This window comes from Dromiciops gliroides, chromosome 1, assembly GCF_019393635.1.
Source record: "Dromiciops gliroides isolate mDroGli1 chromosome 1, mDroGli1.pri, whole genome shotgun sequence".
Classification (NCBI taxonomy): Eukaryota; Metazoa; Chordata; class Mammalia; order Microbiotheria; family Microbiotheriidae; genus Dromiciops; species Dromiciops gliroides.
This window is the reverse complement of record NC_057861.1, coordinates 18,120,856-18,145,810: the sequence shown is the minus strand read 5'-3', so window position 1 is coordinate 18,145,810 and position 24,955 is coordinate 18,120,856. Positions and strand designations below refer to the sequence as shown.

The window sequence follows — 24,955 nt, the reverse complement described above, 5'->3', positions numbered from 1 at the left end:
ATAAATTGTCTTTGATGTGATGATACAAAAAAAAATGAAGGGGTTAAAAAGGGAGTCTATGGGGAAGAGAAGAAAGGGGAGGTGGAATGGGATGACTTATATCACATGAAGAGGTGAAAAAAAAAACTATTACAATAGAGGGAAAGAAAGGAGGGGTGAACATTGTTTCAACCCTACTCTCATTAGATTTGATTCAAAGAGGGAATAACATATACGTTCATTGGGATAAAGAAAGTTAGCTCATTCTTTAGGGAAGCAAAAGGGGAAGGGAAAGGTGGGGACTGATAGGAGAAAAGGGTAAAGAAAAGAGAGGGGGGTGATAAAAAGGGAGGGCAGATTGGGGGAGGCAGGGGTAAGAAGTAAAACATCGCTGAGGAGGAATAGAGTGTAACGATTGGAATAACACCACCCGCTGGATACTTACTGTAGAAGAGTTCTGCCCATGAAGGGAAGGTCTTTGAGGGCAAGACCAGGAGTCAGGAAGTGACGCGGGCTAGTGGGAGGAGGAAGGAAGAGACTGGCGCTCAGTCTCGCTCGCTTTTCCTCTGGACTCTGGTGGAGAAGGGAGCTAGAAATGTGCTCTCCCTTTAATAGATAGGAATCTAGGCCTTTCTCTCTCTCTTTACCAAATTCTTATTCTCCTTAATAAATGCTTAAAAGTCTAACTCTTGCTAAAGCTTATAATTTATTGGCGACCACTCATTAGATATTTTATACAGTTTAGCTAGAATTTTAACCCTTAACAGATGGCTGACCATGAAGAGAAAAGCTAACCCTCAGTCTTCTTCTGATCTTCTGGTTGGGTAAGAAATTTCCCCTCCCTCTCCCTTTAACTGCTAAGTACTGGTGTACTGGCTGTGTTTTCCCTTTAAATTTTTTCGAATGGACCTTTTAAACTCCCTAATTATCCTATTTTTGATTTTAGTCTGTTTAACCAGACAAATGGGAGATAAGATCATGTTAATGCTTTGTTTTTGTGGATTTTCTATTTTTCTTTTTATTTTTGTTAGAAGAGCCAGCAACATACTCACACAAGGAAATATCTCTCGCTCTCCCAACCATGCTTTTTCAGAGAAACCTGAAGAGATTCAGGCAGCTTTCCCCAGTTCTAACACTAATTGTTGCTCTAATTTTGCATGCCTGGAGGCAATGACCCACCCTCTAGAAGCTCTTAATCCCCTAGCACCTGGAGGCAAAGTGGGGGAAGAGGAATCCAGGCCTGAGTTCAAAATCAAGTCTGATTCAAATTGCGCTGGTCCCTCCCCTCCTCTCCAAACCCCACCCTCTACTCCTCCCATGGCCAAGCCCATAGCTTCCCCTGCCTGGGAAGTCCAGAGAACTGATGCGCATGCTCAACTTTCTCTAACTACATTTGCAGCTTCAGGCTCAACTCTTCCCCAGCCTGGCTGTGCTTCTGAGACAACCTTAGAAAGCCCTTTAAATTCCAGATATGCTTGTTTTGTTCATAATTTTGCTAACCTGCTTTTGTCTTTAATTAGTAATCTTATAAAGCATTTGTATGGTGAAAAGCCCGACAGACAATATAGAGGGGTTAAAGAAGAAAAACTTAAGCTGAATAAGAATGACAATCAACATAGTTCAAGACTCTGCTTCTTTTGCCATGGAAGGGTATATATTTTACAGAAATGTAGAAGTCAGCAGCAAGGTATTGATATGAGTATTGGGGATTTTAGATATCGGAATCAAAAGTGTTCTGAATTCACTCAGAGTAATAATGTCAGTTCAGAGGTTACATAGGATTTCTATGCTATTACACATACATTTTGAAATTAATGGTATGGGTTTATTTTCGTAGAGATTTTCATGCATTTGAGATTGTGTTTTATACTTAGTTTCTAAAACAAAGAGAATATTTGTAAAAGCTTTTTATAGTCATGTGGTCCAGTTTATATTTTATAATACTCTTATTGATATTAAGTTCATATTCATTTAGATTTCCCTAGTTTGAATTTCATTGTCTTTTATTGTTCCACGTGTATCTTCTTCTATTCATTCATCTATCTAATTTTGAAACATGGTTTTGATTTCATAATACAATGTTAATTCTAGGAGTATTGTGCTCCCATATTCTGAGTTGTTTGTTTTTGTTATTTTTTCTCAACTGATTATTTGATCAAACTCTTTAAAGCATTTCCCTGGCAAATTGGTTGCCATGGCAAGTATAAATTGATTCTAGAAGTATTATTTTTGATAAGCATATTCCAAAAAAAAAAAAAAGAGGGGAACATTTGTAAAAGTTTTCTTTTTTTCAAAAAAAAAAAGTTTTCTTTGAGATTCTGTTGTGCTTTAACTTATATTTAAATATGTTCATATTTTTCACAAAAGTAATTGTATACTAAGTAAAAAAAAAGGTATTATTTGAAATTGTTGCATAATTATATATTATATTCTGAGTCAAGATGTATTCACATTTTTTGCAATCATTTATTATCCTCAATTTTTAAATCCATATGAGACTTGGATTATGGGAACTTATCATTTAAGACACTAATTGCCTTTATTCTGAGTTATCAGATGCCAGTTGGCCAAGATGCCATCCAATCACAAGAGGAATACATGCAAGAGCAGACACTGAACTGTCACATGAGGGGAGACATGCATGAAGTCAAGGTATGGCCGAGGGAACGGCTTTTGACTAATGTTGAGGTTGGATTCTCTTGGTTTAATATTTTATTTTATTTTTCCCCACAATATTGTACAGATGGCTGGAAGTATTCATCCCACCCATCTCACTTCTACACCTGGCTTCTATGCTCCCTCCTATATGCCTGATGCCATGGACATCTCAATCCCATGCATCTGATTAAGTCTGACTCAGTTTCCTCCAATATGTTCGGTGGCATGGACATATATTCCATCCATCTATTTTAAGCCTGGCATACTGCATGGACAGTACATATTGCTCAAGTGTGGGAATGCTCATATCCCATCATTTCTCTGTTCTTTTATGGTAACCCCCATAATTATCTCAGGTGTCATGATAAATAACAGTGTTGAATTTGGCCTTGACACCTGTTACCAATTATATTAGATTTTCTAATTTCTCATAATGGCATGAGGATAATTAGGCAGATGATGCAAAAAGTGATGAAACAAAGATAAAAATTATTTTAAAAAATTAATATCACAGCAATTGTCTTCTCAATTACCCTCCATAAGGGGGGACTATAGTAATATTATAATTTTAAAGAATGTTTCAATTTTTGTTTTATTATATGTTTCATGTGTAACAACTAAGATTATGAATTCCCTTAGACATGTTTTTGAGAACTTTCATTGTTTGATTTGATTATTGACAAAGCTATTTTAAAGTTGTATTAAGCTCAATTTTGTAGGAAATTTTCCTGGCTGATTACCAGCATCCACACATCAACCCCTGAAAAGACTTCCATTCTACGACTACACCTAGAGGACATCTGAGAAAAGACTTTCAGAGACTTTAAATGAACAGTTTTGATTTGTTGTTTTTGTTGTTTTTTTCTCTTTCTGTTATAATATACACCATCTGTAACATGTATTCTCTGCAGAGGCCCTCCCTTTGCAAGACTAATGTCAAAGCGTCGGTTAATGAGGACAAAAAAAAAATCGCCCCTCTGGACAAAACTTTCCTCTCTTCCTTTTCTATATTGTTGTTCACATATTATTAGTTAGCAATAGTTATTATATTCTTTTTACTGTTCCGTCAAGGAAACATTTTGTTTCTTGAGGAACAACAGGGGGGACTGTAACGATTGGAATAACACCACCTGCTGGATACTTACTGTAGAAGAGTTCTGCCCATGAAGGGAAGGTCTTTGAGGGCAAGACCAGGCATCAGGAAGTGACGCGGACGAGTGGGAGGAGGAAGGAAGAGACTGGCGCTCAGTCTCGCTCGCTTTTCCTCTGGACTCTGGTGGAGAAGGGAGCTAGAAATGTGCTCTCCCTTTAATAGATAGGAATCTAGGCCTTTCTCTCTCTCTTTACCAAATTCTTATTCTCCTTAATAAATGCTTAAAAGTCTAACTCTTGCTAAAGCTTATAATTTATTGGCGACCACTCATTAGATATTTTATACAGTTTAGCTAGAATTTTAACCCTTAACAAGAGTGAAAGAAGGGGGGAAAAGTACAAAGGGGGTAAATAGAATGGAGGGGAACAGACAGTCAGTAATAATAACTGTGAACTGGAATGGGATGAACTCTGCTATAAAACGGAAGCGAATTGCAGAATGGATTAAAAACCAGAATCCTACAATATGCTGTTTACAAGAAACACATTTGAAGCAGAGGGATACACACAGAGTAAAGGTAAAAGGCTGGAGAAGAATATATTATGCTTCAGCTAAAGTAAAAAAAGCGGGGGGGGGGGGGGGCGGGCGGCTAGATAGCACAGTGGATAAAGCACCTGCCCTGGATTCAGGAGTACCTGAGTTCAAATCTGGCCTCAGACACTTGACACTTACTAGCTGTGTGACCCTGGGCAAGTCACTTAACCCCCATTGCCCCGCCAAAAAAACCACCACCACCACCAAAAAAAAACCAGGGGTAGCAATCCTTATCTCAGACAAAGCGCAGGCAAAAATAGATCTCATTAAAAGAGATATGGGGGGCAGCTAGGTGGCGCAGTGGATAGAGCACCAGACCTGGAGTCAGGAGTACCTGAGTTCAAATCCGGTCTCAGACACTTAACACTTACTAGCTGTGTGACCCTGGGCAAGTCACTTAACCCCAATTGCCTCACCAAAAAAAAAAAGAGATAAGGAAGGAAATTACATCTTGCTAAAAGGTACTAAAGATAATGAAGTAATAGCAATATTAAATATGTATGTGCCAAGTGGTATAGCATCCAAGTTCTTAGAGGAGAAGTTAAATGAGTTACAAGAGGAATTAGACAGTAATATTATACTAGTGGGGGACCTGAATCCCCCCCTCTCAGAATCAGATAAATCTAGCCGAAAAATAAATAAGAAAGAAGTGAATGAGGTGAATAGATTACTAGAAAAGTTAGACAGGATAGATGTCTGGAGAAAATTGAATGGGGAAAGAAAGGAATATACCTTTTTCTCAGCAGTACATGGCACATTTTCAAAAATTGACCATGTATTAGGGCACAAAAACATCATAGTCAAATGTAGAAAGGCAGAAATAGTAAATGTATCCTTCTCAGATCATGATGCAATAAAAATTACATGTAAGAAAGAGCCAGGGAAAAGTAGAATGAAAATCAATTGGAAACTAAATAATATCATTCTAAAGAATGAATGGGCCAAACAAGAAATCATAGAAACAATCAATAACTATATCCAAGAGAATGACAATAATGAGACAACATACCAAAATCTATGGGATGCAGCCAAAGCAGTGCTTAGGGGAAAATTTATAGCTCTAAATGCTTACATGAATAAAAAAGAGAAAGAGGAGATTAATGAATTGGGCATGCAACTTAAAAAGCTAGAAAAAGAACAAATTAGCAATCCCCAATTAGATACTAAACTAGAGATCCTGAAAATTAAAGGAGAAATTAATAAGATTGAAAGCAAAAAAACTATAGAATTAATCAATAAAACTAAGAGCTGGTTTTATGAAAAAACCAATAAAATAGATAAAATATTGGTTAATTTGATTAAAAAAAGAAAGAAGAAAACCAAATTACCAATATCAAAAATGAAAAGGGTGATGTTACCACCAATGAAGTGGAAATTAAATCAATAATTAGGAATTATTTTGCCCAACTGTATGCCAATAAATTTGACGATCTAAATGAAATAGATGAATATTTACAAAAATACAAACTGTCCAGGTTAACTGAAGAAGAAATAAAATCCTTAAATAAACCCATATTAGAAAAAGAAATTGAACAAGCCATTAATGAACTCCCTAAGAAAAAATCCCCAGGGCCAGATGGATTTATGGGTGAATTTTACCAAAGATTTAAAGAACAATTAATTCCAATATTATACAAATTATTTGGAAAAATAGGTGAAGAAGGAGTTCTACGAAATTCATTTTATGACACAAATATGGTGGTGATACCAAAAACCAGGCAAAGCAAAAACAGAGAAAGAAAATTATAGACCAATTTCCCTAATGAATATTGATGCTAAAATCTTAAATAAGATATTAGTAAGGAGATTACAGCAAGTGATCACCAGGATAATACACTATAACCAGGTGGGATTTATACCAGGAATGCAGGGCTGGTTCAACATTAGGAAAACTATTAACATAATCAACCACATCAATAAGAAAACCAACCAAAATCATATGATTATCTCGATAGATGCAGAGAAAGCTTTTCACAAAGTACAACACCCATCCCTAATAAAAACACTAGAGAGTTTAGGAATAGGTGGAGCTTGCCTTAGAATAATAAACAGTATCTACCTAAAGCCATCAGCAAGTATTATATGCAATGGAGATAAATTAGAGGCCTTCCCAATAAGATCAGGGGTCAAACAGGGATGTCCATTATCACCCCTACTATTTAATATTGTCCTAGAATTGTTAGCTTTAGCAATCAGAGAAGAGAAAGGAATTAAAGGAATTAGAATAGGCAAGGAGGAAACAAAACTATCACTCTTTGCAGGTGATATGATGGTATACTTAAAGAATCCTAGAGAATCAACTCAAAAATTACTTGAAACAATTAACAACTTTAGCAAAGTAGCAGGATATAAAATAAATCCACATAAATCATCAGCATTTCCATACATAACCAACAAAGTCCAGCAGCAAGAGATAGAAAGAGAAATTCCATTTAAAGTAACAGTAGATAATATAAAATACTTGGGAGTCTACTTGCCAAGACAAACCCAGGAACTCTATGAACACAACTACCAAACACTCTTCACACAAATCAAATCAGATCTAAATAATTGGAAAGATATCAATTGCTCATGGATAGGCAGAGCTAATATAGTAAAAATGACAATACTGCTTAAATTAATTTACTTATTCAGTGCCATACCAATCAGACTACCTAAAAATTATTTTATAGAGCTAGAAAAAATAATAACAAAATTCATCTGGAAAAACAAAAAAATCAAGAACATCCAGGGAAATAATGAAAAAAAAATTCACAGGAAGGTGGGTTAGCAGTACCAAACCTGGAGTTTTACTATAAAAGTGGCAGTCATCAAAACTATCTGGTACTGGCTAAGAAACAGAGTGGAGGATCAATGGAATAGGCTAGGCACCGGAAATGCAGTAGTAAATGACACTAGTAATGTAGTGTTTGATAAACCCAAAGACTCCAGCTTCTGGGATAGGAACTCAGTATTTGACAAAAACTGCTGGGAAAACTGGAAGATAGTATGGCAGAAATTAGGCATAGACCAACATCTGACACCTTATACTAAAATAAGGTCAAAATGGATACCCGATTTAGACATAAGAGGTGATACCATAGGTAAATTAGGAGAGAAAGGAATAGTCTACCTATCAGATCTTTGGAAAGGAAAACAGTTTTTGACCAAACAAGAGATAGAGTATATTATAAAATGCAAAATGGATGATTTTGATTACATTAAATTAAAAAATTTCTGTACAAACAGAAGCAATGCATCCAAAATTAGAAGGGAGGCAGAAAGCTGGGAAACAATTTTTGAGGCCAGTACTTCTGATAAAGGCCTCATCTCTAAAATATATAGGGAACTAAATCAAATTTATAAGAATCCAAGTCATTCCCCAATTGAGAAATGGTCAAAGGATATGAACAGGCAGTTTTCTGATGAAGAAACCAAAGCTATCTATTCCCATATGAAAAAATGCTCTAAATCTCTAATGATTAGAGAGATGCAAATTAAAACAACTCTGAGGTACCACCTGACACCTATCAGATTGGCTAAAATGACAAAAAAGGAAAATAATAAATGTTGGAGAAGCTGTGGAAAAATTGGAAGACTAATGCATTGTTGGTGGAGCTGTGAACTGATCCAACCATTCTGGAGAGCAATTTGGAATTATGCCCAAAGGGCGATAAAGCTGTGCATACCCTTTGACCCAGCAATACCACTTTTGGGTCTTTTGCCCAAAGAAATCATGGAAAGGGGAGAGGGACCCACATGTACAAAAATATTTATAGCTGCTCTTTATGTGGTGGCAAGGAATTGGAAGTTGAGGGGGTGCCCATCCATTGGGGAATGGCTGGACAAGTTGTGGTATATGAATACAATGGAATACTATGATGAGTAGGAGGAGTTCAGAGAAACCTGGGGGGTCTTGTGTGGGCTGATGATGAGTGAGATGAGCAGAACCAGAAGAACATTGTACACAGTATCATCAACACTGAGTGTTGATCTACTGTGATGGACTATATTCTTCTCACCAATGCAATGGTACAGAAGAGTTCCAGGGAACTCATGATAGAAGAGGATCTCCAAATCCAGGAAAAAACCCAAAAAAACAAAAACAAATGTGGAGTAAATGCTGAATGAACCATACTATTTCTTTTGTTTTTGGTGCTGATGTTTTTCTATTTTGAGGTTTATCGTCATTGCTCTGATTTTTCTCTTATATCATGACTGATGCAGAAATACGTTTAATGTCATTATGTGTGTGTGTGTGTGTATACACACAGACACAGACACACACACACCCTATATCAGATTATCTGCTGTCTAGGGGAGGGGGGAGGGAGAAAAATCTGAAATTGTAAAGCTTGTATAAACAAAAGTTGAGAACTATCTTTACATGTAATGGGAAAAAAAATACTTTATTAATTAAAAAAAAAAGAAAAATGAATGAAACTTTCTAAGTACTTTGGGTGAAAACAAAACAGAACATGTGGATTTAAAAAAAAATTCTTGGCCTATGTTACTTGTCTGTGAACCCAGGAAATGACTAACTCTGGGTGAGAAGGACCAAATGAAGAAAGGTGGAAGTAGGCGAGTTTAATCTTGAGATTTCTTACTATTATTGGTGCTATTGCCATTGAAGGACCCCGATGAACTGTTGCTGTCTTTTTCCTTATCTTGATTCTCAAAGTCCATATTGAGGGACCTGTAGAAAACAAAGAAAAGACACTCCACTTTAACAATGACTTTAGACGATTCCATGCTCCTGCATCATGAAAGAATATCAGAAATTCCCACGGTGCAATGATTAGACAGCCTGAGAAGGAACCCTTTGCCAAGCCCTTCTTGCTGTGACGATGTTGCTGCTGATGAGCCAGCTGGAATTAGGACTGCACACCTTACTGTGATGGTGCTGTCTCCTTTCCCTCTTCTGCCAATTCCCAGCATCAGGAGTCATTAAACCCAGACTGCCACATGTGGGCCTCCCTGCAGCCTCCCCGGCCACCCTTCCCAGCTTTGGATCTGCTTTCCCTCGCACCCCTGACTCACTCACTGGTGGAGATGGAGGAGTTGGAAGAATCCCTGCTCCCCACAGTCACTTCCAGGCTCTTTAAGTAACCTCTCCTCCTTAGAGGTCTGTGACCCAATCACGATTCTGGGGGTTGTTGTGTACTGACATTCTGTCAAACAATTCCTCGACTTTCTCTTTTCCCATGCTCCTCTCCTCTATCCCACCACAGCTACACTTAGAGGTGAGCGCAGACCTGATCCTGTCCTCACCCACAAGTGTTCTGCATCTATTTCCATGAACTCTGAAATTCCTTTATTTGAGAACAACATCCTTAGAGCTGTGGCCTCTGGATGGAGTCCACTCAGGGCATTAAGCAGCTCAGGCCAGGGGCCCACTGGGAGGAGGTAATGGAATGGAAAATCACTGGATGATAGAACACAAATGTACAATGGAGTAGTATCAGATTAGAATGGGTTTCAGATTGGGACTCAGGAAACCTGAATATTCATTCTCTCTAAATCAGGAGGCTGGGCTAGATGTATAAAGAAGATGATCCTTTAGCAGCATCTTAATGGAAGAGAGAGATTCTCTGAGGTGGAAGAAAAGAGGGAGTGTGGTCTATGCAGGGGTGATGGCCAGTGCAAAGACTCGGGGAGACAGCGTTTGGGCTGGGTTGTAGCATCCAACAATGTTGGAAAGACTGGCAGTGAACCTCCCCAACCTCCTGACTCACTCTGCATCTTGACTCCATCACCTCTCAGTCAGTACACTGGTCAGAGTTCTGAAGTCTAGCAAAGCTTTTTTGTCTCTACAATGTTGTTGCTATCATATACTGTTCTCCTGGTTCTGCACATTTTGCTCTATGTCCATTCATTCAGATCTTCCCATTCTATTGTTTCTTATGGCAAAGTAGTACTGTTACCTCCAAATACCAAGATCTGTTTAGCCATTCTCCAACTGAGGATTACACTTGCTCAGCTTCCAGTTCTTTGCTACTATAAAAAGAGCTGATATTTTTGTACGTATGCCTCCTTTTCCTTCTTCTTTGATCTTTTTGGGGTGCAGATCGATTCACAGCTACACTAATAGTACATTTATATTTAATAATGAGGTTGACAGAGAACCACAACAGCTCATAGTGGGAAGTGGTGTGTTAAGAGAACAGTGAAAGACAGTAGACACAGATGGCAATTCTTGTGGTAGATGGTTGGAGGGTGGACTGGAGTAGGAAAACTTGTGGCACGGAGACAAATACGTAAGTTATTGTAATAGCAGAGGAGAGAGATGACGAGGTCTGATCTAGGGTTGCAGCTGATTGGATGGAGAGAAGAGGGTTTATATGAAAGATATTGGAGGGAAAGATAACGGGATTTGGCAATGAATTAGATATATGGAGGGAGTCAAAGGGGACACAGGGATTACAAGCTTGGGGGTCTGGGAGGAAGGGATGGTGGTACTCTCAATAATAACAGGAAAAGGGGGGAAGAGGGGAGGATTTGGGGAGAAAGATAACCAACTTTATCTTAGACATGTGTTTGAGATACCCACAGGACATCCAGTGCCATATATCCAAGAGATGCAAATCTGTAACTCATCAGAAAGTCAAGGGATGGCTATATAGGAATGGAAATCAACTTCACAGAGATAGTAACTGAATTCAGGGGAGTTGATGATCATGTGATAAAGTACAGAAGAAGAAAACAAGGCCCAGGGCAGAGCCTTGGGGGGATCGCCACAGTTATTAAGTGTGTCACAGGTAAAAAAAAAACCCAAAACAAACCAAACAACAACAACAACAACAACCCCCAAAGCTGCAAACTAAGGTGAGGATGAATAGGGAGGAGGTGAACCATGAGACAGCCATGTAACAAAACACTGGATAGGAGAGAGTTTTTTTGGAGAGGATGATCTGTGAGAAATAATTATTAATAACTGATATCTTGGGAAGGTTCAGAACTGCCCCCTTCTTGTTTTACTGATAAGATATGGACTAACTTTCTTGCACTAGACCACACCTAGGTGGAAGCTATTGTACTCCCATCAGCTTGGGTGGGGTCTACAATGTCTTTTGACTCATAGCCCAAGATCTCATTTTAATATAACCCATTAGGGTTGATTCTGTTAACTAATTAGATTTGATTGGTGTTTGATGTACCACCTACAGTTAGAAGGGTATATAAACTGTGAGTCCAGTGCATTTTTGTCTTTGGTCTAAGAGAGCTAGACACTGACCAACCTTTTATTAATAACCTGCTGGCCTTCTTAATAAAATGATTAAATTACCAGAAACTATGTATCTCATATTTTTTAATTGGCAGACTGAGAAAAAATCACTTAGATTTGGCAATTAAGAGATTGTGGCTAACTCTGGGAGGACACTTTCAGTTGAATGATGAGGTCAGAAAGCAGACTGCAGCAGGGTGGCACCTCTTCTCTCCTTTTCACAGTACTTCTGGTTGCAAAGGATCCACCCCCCCCCCCATACCCCGCCAGGATATCTGGCTCTTTTCTCTCCACCTTAAATTTGGGTGTCTTTCATGAATAATGAAAAGTAGCAAAAGCCAATGCTGGTATCAGGGCAGAGTTTTAAAACCAGAAAGAGAGAAGAAAAAGAGATTTGACCCTACTCCATTTCAGGACGGTTTAACCGAAACTGGAACTAATTTGGAAGCAGTAGCAAAACTTCTGAATGCTTGATTACTATCGCTGACATCCTGGTGGTTGGTGGTGGGCTGGCCCCAGATGGCACACACTGGCAGATGACACGATGCGTGCAGATGTCTGTGTGTGCGCACCACAGGAAGACCCAGAGGCCAAGCTAGTCTGTCTTTCTTTCAGGTATTCAACAAGTGAATCAGGTGCTACAAATACCTTGAAAAGGGGATTTGAGAATGAAGTTGAAAAGCTGCTGCCATTCTTACAGGGTTTTTCAGAGTCTGAGAGGAATGAACTGGCCAAAGGGACCCTAATGCCTCCATTCTTAACAGCCTTTATAATGAGCATTGGGTTTAGAGGTGTCTCAGTGGCCTTTGCTAGAAAGCTGTTTAAATCATGGATAAGTGAAAAAGACATTCAGGCAGTAGCTGCTAGCCTTTAAAGAGTCAGCATGGACAACAGACTGATGGAACTTTTTCCCGCTGACAAGCAGAGCACTTCACAGATATTTTACAGAAGCAGGTGTAAAAGAACTCTCTGAGTATGTCTGGAACCAGCAAACTGCCAGAGCTCCTAAAGAGTTACAGGAGAAACTTCAAGAACCAACATGGCAATTCATTTAAGGATATCATTTTATATGTCGAGGAGAAGAGGAAAACAGCAGCCCAGAACAGCGTCACAGCAGAGTCCGGTCAAGTGTACTGAACACGAGGGAGGAGCCCCAGGACATTTGAAACAGTACATCCTCTCTGCTGCTGTGACTACACCAAGTCAGTCTGTCACAGAAGGTTCAGGAGGCCAGTTATGACAACATGCACTTCATGAGAGCTCCCCCAAATCGGGGCACTTTTTCAGAAAGCTGAATTCCTGAGTGAAGAGCACATTTTGAAGGGGCATAAAGATGCACAAAGCAGGGAAAGTGTCTTTCTTTCTGGGCAATGAGGGTTAAGTGACTTGCCCAGGGTCACACAGCGAGTAAGTGTCAAGTGTCTGAGGCTGGATTTGAACTCAGATCCTCCTGAATCCAGGGCCAGCGCTTTATTCACTGACTACCTAGCTGCCTGGAAAATATCTTTCTGGAGCCAATGAAAACATTTGTAGCTTGGCTCAAGAAAGCAGAAGAATCTGAGCCTGACGCTGAAGGAGGCAACTGCATTGTGGAATTCCAAGCTCAGGAAGGCCTGCAGGAGTCATGGATAAAATGCCATGTCTTGTGCATCCTTCTGGTTCTTACATCTTCCCACCTCCCTGCCTCAAGCATGATTTTCTATGGTTACTGGAAAATGTTGGGTTTAGTTTTCAAAAACATGTTTTAAATAGCCATAGGAGCTACAGATTTGGATCTAATATTGCATTAGCCTTCTACTTCCTGCATTTTCTACTGTTAACAATGTCATTGCCATTTAAGGCCTTCCACAATGAACAGTTCATTTTGTCCCTGAGTTTTCTATAAACAGTTTAGGACACATGATTTGGGTAAAAACAATTTGTTATGGAAATTCTGTTTGCAAATTAAACTGTACAAATACCCAAAGTTGGCCCCCTACCCCACCCTGCCTCCACTAAAGCAGAATGCAAAGGATTCAGAAGAGAGAGGGAAACACAGGAACAAGCAGGAAGAAAGGAGCCAGAGATAAGGTGAGAAGGAAGAGAAGAGAGCAGAGATGGTAGTGTGACTGTTCTGTTGGAGAAGACAGGAGGCAATGGGAGCAAAGGTGCATGATAGGTGCCCTTCTCTTTATCCAAGACCACAGTGAAAGAGAAAAGGATAAGATAGTCAAGTGATGTGAGATAGAGGAGGGGAAAAAAGGGGAAGCTCTTGGCAAATGGCCTCAAGTTTTTGAATTAAGTATGAGCTGAGTGATTATAGCCATGATATATCAGAGGGTGGATTTGAACCCAAGGCCTCCTAAGTCTGAGCCTGGTGCTTAGCCACTATACTGTATTTCCTCTCACTACGAAAACAAATAAACAAAACCATTTTTCTTTAATTAATAGTATTTTATTTTTCCCAATTACATGTAAAGATAGTTTAACATTCATTTTTGTAATATTTTGAATTCCACATTTTTTTCCCTTCCTCCTTTCCCTTCCCCATCCCTAAGACAGCAAGCAATCTGACATAGGTTATTGTGATGTTGAAAATAATTACTACAGACACAAGTTTTGGATAAGCTTATATTAATTTATTAATATTACACCAGTAAGGGATTGACCACATGTCTCCCTAACTTCCCATGGTCCCAGGCCATGTAGTAGAGGAGGCAGAAGGAGAGCTTCAGCATGCCAGTTAGTGCAAGCAGGAGAAAAGCCCCTCAAAAGCACATGTACTCCCCCAGAGAAACACCGACCAGGTGGTTCCAGAGAGCCAACATGTCTGCCTGTCAAGGTTTTTTTTATTCCTTTCCCATGAGAGGCAGTCATTATACATCAATCAAATCTAATTGGTTAGCATTATTAAAATCTAATTGGTTGACATGACTTGAAGGTGGGCTATATTATAATGAAATCCAAGGATGACATCAGAGAAAGGAATGCAAGACTCCCCACTCAAGTTGGTCAGGGCAAAGCCCATTCATCTAGGTATGGTTTAATCTCATCATTAAGTCCTTGGGCTATGTAGACAAAAGGATCAATCTTGGGCAGCTAGGTGGTGCAGTGGATAGAGCACCGGCCCTGGAGTCAGGAGTACCTGAGTTCAAATCTGGCCTCAGACACTTAACACTTACTAGCTGTGTGACCCTGGGCAAATCACTTAACCCCAATTGCCTCACTTAAAAAAAAGGATCAATCTCCATCCAATATTCCTTTAGGAGCTTGAGTTTGGTTTGAATTTGACCTAGATGAGATTTGATAGAATCTCTGAAGGAGAGCCAGACTTCTGAGTGGAGGGAGAGGGAGAACTTTAAGAAAGTAATCTCTGGATCCCCCAATATATTGATCATTAGTAATTATTTTCTCACAATAGATATGCACAATCATGTTAAACATTTCCACATTACTCACATCGTGAAAGAAGAATCAGAACAAAAGGGGAAAACCATGAGAAAGAAAAAAACAAAAAACAAGAATAGGATGCCTTGATCTGTATTCAGATTCAATAGTTCTTTCTTTGGATGAAAACCAAAAATTTTTAAAGAGATAATTTCATCAAGGAGCAAAATTATACTTAATGCACTGTGCTCTTAAACTAAATGACCTTCCCTCTAAAATACTTTGAAAAGGCGTATATTTTACTTCTACTACAACTTCTTTTCCCCCTTCAAAAACCTAAAATAATTTACCTATTCATTCGATACCATAGAAATCATATGGAGGCAAAATAATTATTTTAAAGGGCCTAGCAGTACTAGAACTCAAACTACAAAGCAATAATTCTCAAAATAATCTATGGAGAAACAATTCATGACCAAACGGGATAGAAAGGATAAGAATGGATAATTTTGATTACACAAAATTTAAAAGCTTATAAATAAACAAATCCAATAAAGCTAAAATTAAAAGGGAAACAACTGGGGGGGAAATCTTTGCCGAAAGTTTCTCTGATAAAGGTAGCATTTCCAAGATTTGAATTGATAAGAATAAGAGCCATTCCCCATCTGGTAACATGAATAGGTAGGCTAGTTCTCAAGAGAATAAAGCCAGGCTATTGATAGCCATATGAAAAATATCATCCCAAATCACTAATAATTAGAAGTATAAATTAAAGAGGGCAGTTAAGGTGATCAAGTGGAGAATGCTGGGCCTGGAGTTGGGAAGACTCATCTTCGTGTCTCCAGCCTCAGATACTTAGCTGTGTGACCCTTAGCAAGTCACCCCACCCTGTTTGCCTTAGTTTCCTCACCAGTAAAATAAGCTGGAGAAGGAAATGGTAAAACCACTCCAGTATCTCTGCCAACAAAACCCCAAACTGGGGTCATGAAGACATAACTGAACAACAACATGCATCTCTATTTGTGGTGGCAAAAAAACTGGAAACTAAGGGGATGCCTTTGAGTTGGGGAAAGGCTGAACAAACTGTGGTGTATGAATATAATGGCGTACTATTGTGCTATAAGAAATGATGAATAGTATCAAAAAGACATGGAAAGATGTGGGTAAATTGATGCAGGGTCAAGTTGAGTAGAACCAAGAGAAAATTTCTAGGAGGAAGGGAACAAGCATTTCTTTTTTTTTTTACTGAATGGAATTTTATTTTCCAAAATATATGTAAAAACAAATTTTAACATCAATTTTTAAAAAATTTGTGTTCCAACTTCTCTTCCTCCTCTATTCCCACCCCCCACCCACTAGAACTCAAGTATTTCAAAATAAGTTACATATGAGTAGTCATGGAAAACATTCCCACATTAGCTAGGTTGTGAGAGAAAACAGTCAAAAAAACCCCAAAACTTCAGATTGAGGAACTGTCAAAGAGGAAAAAAAAATTGTTTTTTTTTTTTTTAAAAACATGTTTCCAGGGGCAGCTAGGTGACACAGTGGACAGAGCACTGGCCCTGGAACCAGGAGCACCCCAGCTCAAATCCGGCCCCAGACACCCAAAGCCCACCAGCTGCGTGACCCTGGGCAAGCCACTCAACCCCAATTGCCTCATCAAAAAAAAAAAAGTGTTTCCATCTATTTTCAGATATTATCACTTCTTTCTCTGTAGATGGGCTGCCATTTTCATAAGTCCTTCAGGGTTATAGTGGATCATTGCCTGGAACAAGCATTTATTAAGTAACTACTAGGTCCCAGGCACTGTGCTATGCGTTTTCTATTCCCTCGTTTGATCCTCACCACAACTCTGGGAGGTAGGTACTACTACTGTCTCTGTTTTACAATTGAGGAACCTGAGACCTTGCCCAGGGTCACACAGCTAGTCTCTGAGGTTGGTTTTGAACTCAGTCTGGTCTTCCTGATTCCAGGCCCAGCACTCTCTCTACTGTTCCCTCTAGCTGCCTGATATATAGGATAACTACCAACTATAATAACAATATTATAAAAATGAACAATTTTGAACAATTGTGATGGAAGAGGAGACAGAACTAGGAAGACAACAACTACAATGGAAACACAAACACTTGGGAAAGCCTTATGAAGTGATCCAAAGCATGACCACCTCTGATCCCCTGAAAGAGGTGACTGACTGGGTATGGAATGAAACACTCAGTTTGGGACATGGCCAAGGGGGTGGTTTTGCTAGACTACACATATTTACTGCAAGGAATTTGTTTTCCTCTTTCCTCTGGATGAGGGGTAGGGGTGGAGTTGAAAGAAGAGAAAATGGATTTCTGTTTATTAAAAGAAATAAAACTCCATACCTCCCATCTGATCTTTCCCCCTCACTCTGTGCACCTTCAAAACTCAGGGACTAAGAAGCAGCACCACAGGGATCCCCCAAGGCACTTCCTGTATTAGCAATGAAAAGGATCCTGCTGATTCAGCACTGACTAGTCAAGATTAGGACAATACAACCTGGGCCTTTTCTTCCAGAGTCCTTCTGGTCCTTCAGGGGCAGAGCCTTAGCATCCTCCTCAACAGCTCACACCTCCCCCCATCCCCCATCCAATCAGTTGCCCAAACTAGTCAATCATCCCTCCATAACACTGCTTGTATTCAATCCCTTTTCTCCACGTTTACTTAACTTAGTCTGGGTCTTTCTTCTAGCTCAACTGTACCAGTGTTAAGTTATTTTATTTGGAACTGCCAGTTTCCAGTTTCTCCTCTCTCAAATCATTTTTCCACACCATTGCCTAAATTATTTTCCAAAAGTACAAATCCATTCACGTCATTTCCCTGCTCAAGAAGCTTCAGGTGTAAATGCCCTTCACAATCTTACTTTTAAAGCCTTCTTCATCATCATTCCACTCCACACACTTGTAGGTCCAGCCAAAGATTATTTGGGGTCCTGACTGTCATCCGCCGTGTCAGTTCCTCCTTCCCAGCTTAGTGTCATCTACAAATCTGATAAATTACCATCTAGGCCTTTATTCAGGTCACTGATAAAAACGTTAAATGGCACAAAGTGAAGGTCAAACCCCTGGGCCAGTTCCCTGGAGACATTCAACCATTCTCCACTCTTAAAGTCTGATCTTCCAAGAATTAAGAATGAAGACCGTAGAAGTAAACTGTCCCAGCCCACATCTCCGGAGGGCGGGCATCTCAGGAAATGGAGGCTGCTAGTGTTAGGAGAGCTGGACATGGTCTAGTCAGGAGGCCCTGGGTTCACATACTAGCTCTGTGGACCTCTGTTGCCTCACCCATAAAATAGAGGGGTTGGCCTTGATGATGTCTAAGGTCCATCCCAGTTTCAAATCTATACTCCTATGTCCTTTTTTCTCCACTATTATTTCCTTGCCAGAATACGACTCCACGTTATATATGGAAATGTCAGTGGACTGAACGTTTCTCAGTTTCCTTTGCTAGTTTTTATAAGTCTTCTGCCCCCTCCTCTGCACAGGGCACTACTCTCTGCAAATGTACAAACGCGATTTCATACAGACTTCAGCTGCTCAGAATGTAAAGAGCAGACGCTCTCTCCTTTTTCACCTACAAGGAAGATATTAAATGTCATCACTCTTAGCGTGCTCAGAAAACGATTAGAGGGCATCCAGAGCATAATGTCAAAGCAGGACACAGGGACTTAGCAAGAAAAACTCATGTGAAATGTCCCCTTACTGACTTATTGAAACCCTTCTCTTTAGCAAATGCAGTTAGCTCTACTAACCAGGTGTCAGCAGGAAGCTATAGCCTTCTTCCTTCTTCAAAACCAGTTCAAGTATAATTGTAAATGTATTTAGTTTTAGCATAGCTGAGAACTTCCCCGAGACAAGCATTCCCTTAAAAATGGAATAAAAAACCAATAAGAATTTTTCTCTCAAGTCTTTTCTCTAAACTCTCAAAGAGAGGCAAAACCTTTTAGTATAATTACAAAACAAGCAAAATTATAACAAAATTCCAAAGAACTGGATCGTAATTTTATGGAATTTAATAAAAGTTACATTAAAGGAAGTGTTCAAGTTTATTCAATTCAGAAAGTATGCCACATCTTCCAATAAAAGTCTTAAATGAATATATTCTATATGAAATTTAAAAAATAAAATTTTGTTATCCACAGAGAGTCTTTTTCTTTCAAGTTCTCTGTTTGGTTAGGCATAGTAGGACATGCCAGGGCAGGTCCATTTTTGTAAGAGAAGGGTATCAGAATCCTGGAATTCGGGACTTGGGGATCCAATGTCCCAATAAGCCTGGCACCAATATAAAAGTGGGCAAGCTCTCCAGAAGGGAGGGCCACCAGGCTGCCTAAGGAGTGAGGAAGAGTCAACTAGCCCAGCTCAGAAAAATGGAGCAGGTTAAAGCGTTGGTGCTGACCAGAAGTAGCATGCAGCCCATGAGTGGCCACTGCCCATCCAACCTGGGCAGATATAGAGACTTGGTCTCAGAAAAATAAAGTTCTGAATCTTATAGCCTAATACAAAGGTCAGCAAGTGACTTTCTGTAGACCCTTGAGCTAAGAAGGGTTTTTACATTTCAAAATACAATTAAACTTAAAAAAAACCCTTCTTAGCTTTCAAGCAACTGACTGCCAAGCTATAGTTTGCCAACCTCAGGCCTAATATGTAAAACTAATTACTTCAAAGAATTTAGTTTCTAGAGGGCTTGTTTTTCTAAAGAATTATAATATAAAACCCTCGAAGGCTGAATCTTCTTGTCTTCTTGCTCTGTGATCCCTTAATATACTCCACCTGGAGAGGACCTGAAGTACATCTTGTAAGAAACAGAAGCACCACTGCCCAATGCTGGCGCCACATCACCAACGTGGGCCACTGACACATGCACTGTAAGATCTGGATCTTGCTGCTAACAGTGTTTCCCCCTCTCCTCCCTACCTCTCTGACACTGAACACCTCTGACGCTTCTCCTGAAAAGCAGGATCTGTGCTTGACTCTGTCTCAATGATGTGGACAAAGACCCCGACAGTGTGCTCATCCTACCTGTAGATAACAAGATTCGGGATTGAAAAAGGACCACAACAGGTCAGAGTATTGAGCTCTTGGAATCAATGTAAAACCTTCTACTTGGACACAAACAAAATCTGCTTCCCAAGTGTAAGGAGAAGGCATGAATGGTGAAATAGCAGTTGTTCTGAAAAAGATCTGGGACCTTCAGTGGACCCTAAGTTGAAGATAAATGTAAAATTAGGTTTCCCTCAGAGAAGCAGAAGGGGAGTCGCCATCCCTACTGCACTCTGCCCTCACTGGGGAAGGGGGTGGAACTGCAAAGAGGAAAACACATGCTTTATGTTAGGAAAAGCTTCCTAACAAACAGCTCCCTTGGAGGGGATGGGCTCCCCCTCCTTGAAGGTCTATCTTCAAGCAGAGGCTGTCTGACCACATGTTGGGTATGTTATAGGAGCGATTCCTTGGGTGCATGTGTTTGATTCCAAGGCCCCAGAAATTCCTTCCAACTCTCAAATGCCATGACTGTATTTTTTCAGGAATAAATCAGATCCAGGTGCTGTTTTTCTTACACACCCCATCTCCCAATCCATGGTGGTTTTGCCCTCCTCTGAATTCACAGCATTGTTCTATAGCATTCTTAAAAAAAAAAACAACAACAAAAACAAACGAGCAAACAAACACTAGACCTAAGATTTTATCAGCGAGAAGCAACTTATGGCCTCTGGGAGTTGCCAGGAGCACTGGGCAGTTCTTTTTTGTTTTGTTTTGTTTTTTGGTGAGGCAACTGGGGTTAAGTGACTTGCCCAGGGTCACACAACTTGTGAGTGTTAAGTGTCTGAGGCCGGATTTGAACTCAGGTCCTCCTGACTCCAGGGCCAGTGCTCTAACCACTGCGCCATCTAGCTGCCCCTAGCACTGGGCAGTTCTGCCACTTGCCTGGGTTCAATGAATTAAAGGTAAGAATTGAACAAACATTCCAGACTCCAGAGGCCAGGACTCCATCTGTGGATAGAGGCCCTAAGGTGCTCTCACAGAATTTCTCTAACAATCAAGCACAAATTCCTTGGTAAGGTAGTGTCCCATCTCTTTTACTGTTGTTTCCTATTGTCAATCAGTTACTGAATTGGTCAGTGGGAAACTGAATTAAATTAGCTCTGGGATTTCAAGGCCCTCAGAACAATGCTAATGGGTAGAAATTTCCAGCTCCCCTTTATCTGGCCAGAGGAGTAAGGACCACGCAGTATTTCTCCTTGGTGTCTGTATTTGTCTCCCTTTTTAAAAATGAGTTATTTTCACTAGGACTTCATTACAAACACCCCAGAATCAAAGTCTCTTTCTCCTGTGCTAATCTCTTACTTCTTAACCTGCCACTCTAACTTCCTACTATTCCTAGCTTTCTTTCTTTCTTTTTGGGGGGCAGGATTGCCCAGGGTCACACAGCTAGTAAGTGCCAAGTGTCTGAGGCTGGATTTGAACTCAGATCCTCCTGAATCCAGGGTTGATGATATCTACTGCACCACCTACCTGCCCCCTATTCCTATCTTAACAGTTCAATAAGGAAAAACTGACAGTAGTTGATATTTATGTAACACTTTAGTTTTATAAAGCACTCTGCATGATCATCTTACTTGATTCTCATAAAAGCCCAACGAGGTCCATGCTACAATCCTTGCTAGTTCACAGATAATGAAACTGAGCTGAGAGAAGCTCCTTACTGGTCCTGATGATGTAACCAATAAAATGCTGGGAGGCCTAATCTGAGCTTCGGTCTCTCCTGATTCCAAGTTTGGGGGCTCCTGCCATTAGACAAAGAGGCTTCTCTATAACAGAGAATAATGATATTTTATTCACTGAATTTGGTTTTACCTTCCCTTTAATCATAAAAGCAGATGAACACCATCTTTTGCACTACTGTCTTAACACAACTAAACACACACTTATTTAATTTTCTTAGGCAATGCTTGGTTCCCCCACTCCCCAAGACCTTGTGGGTTAGTGGCTATTGAGGGTAAACTAGTTTTCTACCCTAAAATCTGCATTAAGACTAATAGTGGGGGCAGCTAGGTGGCGCAGTGGATAGAGTACCGGCCCTGGAGTCAGGAGTACCTGAGTTCAAATCCGGCCTCAGACACTTAACACTTACTACCTGTGTGACCCTGGGCAAGTCACTTAACCCCCATTGCCTCACTAAAAAAAAAAAGAAAGAAAGAAAGACTAATAGTGAATAGCTGCCTGCTTTGTCTGGAGGAAAAAATGAACACACTATAACCATGATCTTTTCTCCCAGTAAACCCCCTCCCCCAATTAATAATGAATAAACAGAAAAGCAAACATAACAGTAGAAATATTCACATTGCCATTTACTTCTCACTTTCAATGGTCATGATAAGAAAAACAGCTCTTGAGCAATAGCTCACCCTTTATTTGATTACTGAACTTTAGAGAACATGGCTTTCCTGCTTCTGAATGAATAACTAAGGAATCCCACTGATTTTTAGCCTATAATCTCCTATATAGATTTCTCTTCCATGAAACTTTTCTCTGATGCCTCGTCACACATGGAAGACACTCTGGGCTCTCAGAAGCTTAGCTTGCAAAGCACCAGCACTGGCAGACTCAGTAGGCCTCAAACATGGCTAGGGGGCAGCTCAGGGTTTCAGAAGCTGACCAGCTTTGCCCAGAGAGGTTCATGCACAGCAGGAGAGCCATTGGGGGGGTGAAGTCCTTGGCCATGGTGGCAACCAATGAAACAAGGAATATACACAACCTGGTCCTTTGCAGCTTCATTCTGCTTTCACGATGATGGGTTGGCATATACTAAGAAGCACAGTTTTAAAGCCATTGACACACACCGATTTAACCCCTGGTCTCTAACTGTTAGATCTGTACCTACTGACCATTACGCTGACATATCTGGAGAAACTAGGACTTCTGGGCAAGACAGGTAAGTAGGGGATACACTGCCTCAGGTGCCACATACCTACTCTAACAAAACTCTGAAGTTCATAACAGATCAAATAGTGATCAGGAAATTCAGTAACTTCTTCAACCCTATAGAAAAGGCTCCCTCCAAATCCCACTAGTAAAATGACTGCCTCCTCGTTGGCCCAGAAAAGGGCCACCAGAAGAAAGCCCAAGGTTGGGAAGGAAGGAGAGCCATGTGGTGCTGCAGCCCAGGTCCAGGCCCAGGCCCAGCAGGCTCCTAACACTCAAGTCCCGAATGTCAGACAAGGCCTTTGAGATCCATTTTCTACTAAGAAGACCACAGGGGCAGCTAGGGGGCGCAGTGGATAAAGCACTGGTCCTGGATTCAGGAGTACCTGAGTTCAAGTCCGGCATCGGACACTTGACACTTACTAGCTGTGTGACCCTGAGCAAGTCACTTAACCCTCATTGACCCGCAAAAAAAAAAAAAAGAAGAAGACCACATATTTTGCTTGGTCCCCACACTTCCACGGAAAATATTGTTCAAACTTAAAGCAGAAAACATTTTAGAAAGCCCCTTACCTGAAGCTGCCATAGACGATGAGGAGAATAGAAATCAGAAACGTTGACACTTGACTGGAATCCACCAGGGAATAGGCCCTAGAGAAACAAAAGAGAAACAATATATCCAAGCATTTCTAGGAGATTCTGGTTTTAAGAGTTATAAAACAGGTGGCGGCTAGGTGGCGCAGTGGATTAAGCACCGGCCCTGGATTCAGGAGTACCTGAATTCAAATTCGGCCTCAGACACTTGACACTTACTAGCTGTGTAACCCTGGGCAAGTCACTTAACCCCCATTGCCCCGCCAAAAAAAAAAAAAAAAAGGGGGGGTTATAAAACAGGCTATTTATCAATGGAATAACAACCACTGGAATTTATGGTTAGAATACATTTAAAAATAAAAGTTCTTTTCTTCAACTTGCAGAATAAATCTGTAAGCCCACAAATGACGAAGCTCATCTGGTTGTTGAAATGTGGTTACATTTTTTTTCCAATAATTCAAATACTACAAAGGAGACTAAATCAGCAATTAGGAGACAAGGTCTGTTCTCGGTGTTACCTGCTTCAGGCAAATGCTTAATACCTCAGTCCCTCTTATTAGTGCTACTTCCAAATATGCTCAAAAAAATCTCATCAACTGAAATGATGAATGCTCCACAAGGAAGTCACCTCTCAAAAGAGATGATTGTGTGTGTGGTGGGGTGTGCTGAAACTGTCATTGAACTGTTTAGGCAATCTCCCTGTGGGCAAACTTCCTCCACCAAACTTCAGACTGGCAATCACTCTACCTTATTGTTTCAGAAAGTTGCTTGGAATGTGGAAAAATTAAGTTACTGGCCTAGAGTGTCAGGGGCAAGCCTTGAACGCAGGTGTTCCTGACTATGAGATTGGCCTGTCCAAAATCCACTAGACCAAACCACCTCTTCCCAAGAAACACAAACTGGAAATTTTAAGTTCCTGGATTATGCTACCTCTCTGACCACTCTTTGTCTCTTGTTGGCTTCTGTTTCTCTTCTCATCAATCACAATGAATCAATTTTGCTTTTGAAATCCACTTTTTCTAAGAACCTTCGAGTAGTTACTCCCCACACATGCCATTACTCAAGCCCGTTTATCAATCCCCTGCTTAAGCTGCTCCGTAGGTCTCAAATGCTTTCCTTATTCCTCCTCTCCATCCATTTAAACCTAACCCACCTATCAAGGCCCAGTTGAAGTGGAATCTTCTCCCAGAATCCTTTCCTGATTACTTCAGCCAAGACTGAATGCCCTCTCTTCTAACTCCATATAGTCTAAAATATAATCACATTATGATTTTAATTTTGTCTCTCCAAAGAGAAGGCTAAGGGCCGTCTTATACTTACATAGCCTCTAAAGTGCCTAGTTATCAAGTTCTCCTGTGGGCCTCCATATAGTGGCCAATCTCCAGCGGTCTTGGGGGTTTTCTACTATTCCCTCTCATCTACTACCATGGCCATCACTTTGGCCTATGTTTTTGGAAAGTGCATGCAATGCTGCTATGAAATCTTTGAACACACATCTCTCTGTTTTGGTAACACCTCCAGTGG

The 24,955-nt window shown here is 40.3% G+C and overlaps 1 protein-coding gene and 1 pseudogene across 2 annotated transcripts in view; one reads left to right on the top strand and one right to left on the bottom strand.

The window, feature by feature from the left end:
• The window catches only part of SPPL3 (signal peptide peptidase like 3), a 157,815-nt gene that overhangs the window by 33,953 nt on the left and 98,907 nt on the right, over nucleotides 1–24,955 (bottom strand). For both annotated transcript variants that reach the window (XM_043977649.1, XM_043977648.1), the window contains exons 2-3: nucleotides 23,411–23,488; nucleotides 8,911–8,999 (exon numbers count right to left, since the gene is read on the bottom strand). In XM_043977649.1, the coding sequence (XP_043833584.1) occupies nucleotides 8,911–8,999; nucleotides 23,411–23,488 (167 nt within the window). The remainder of the gene's footprint in view (nucleotides 1–8,910; nucleotides 9,000–23,410; nucleotides 23,489–24,955) is intronic.
• LOC122736623 lies at nucleotides 11,843–14,254 on the top strand (annotated as a pseudogene).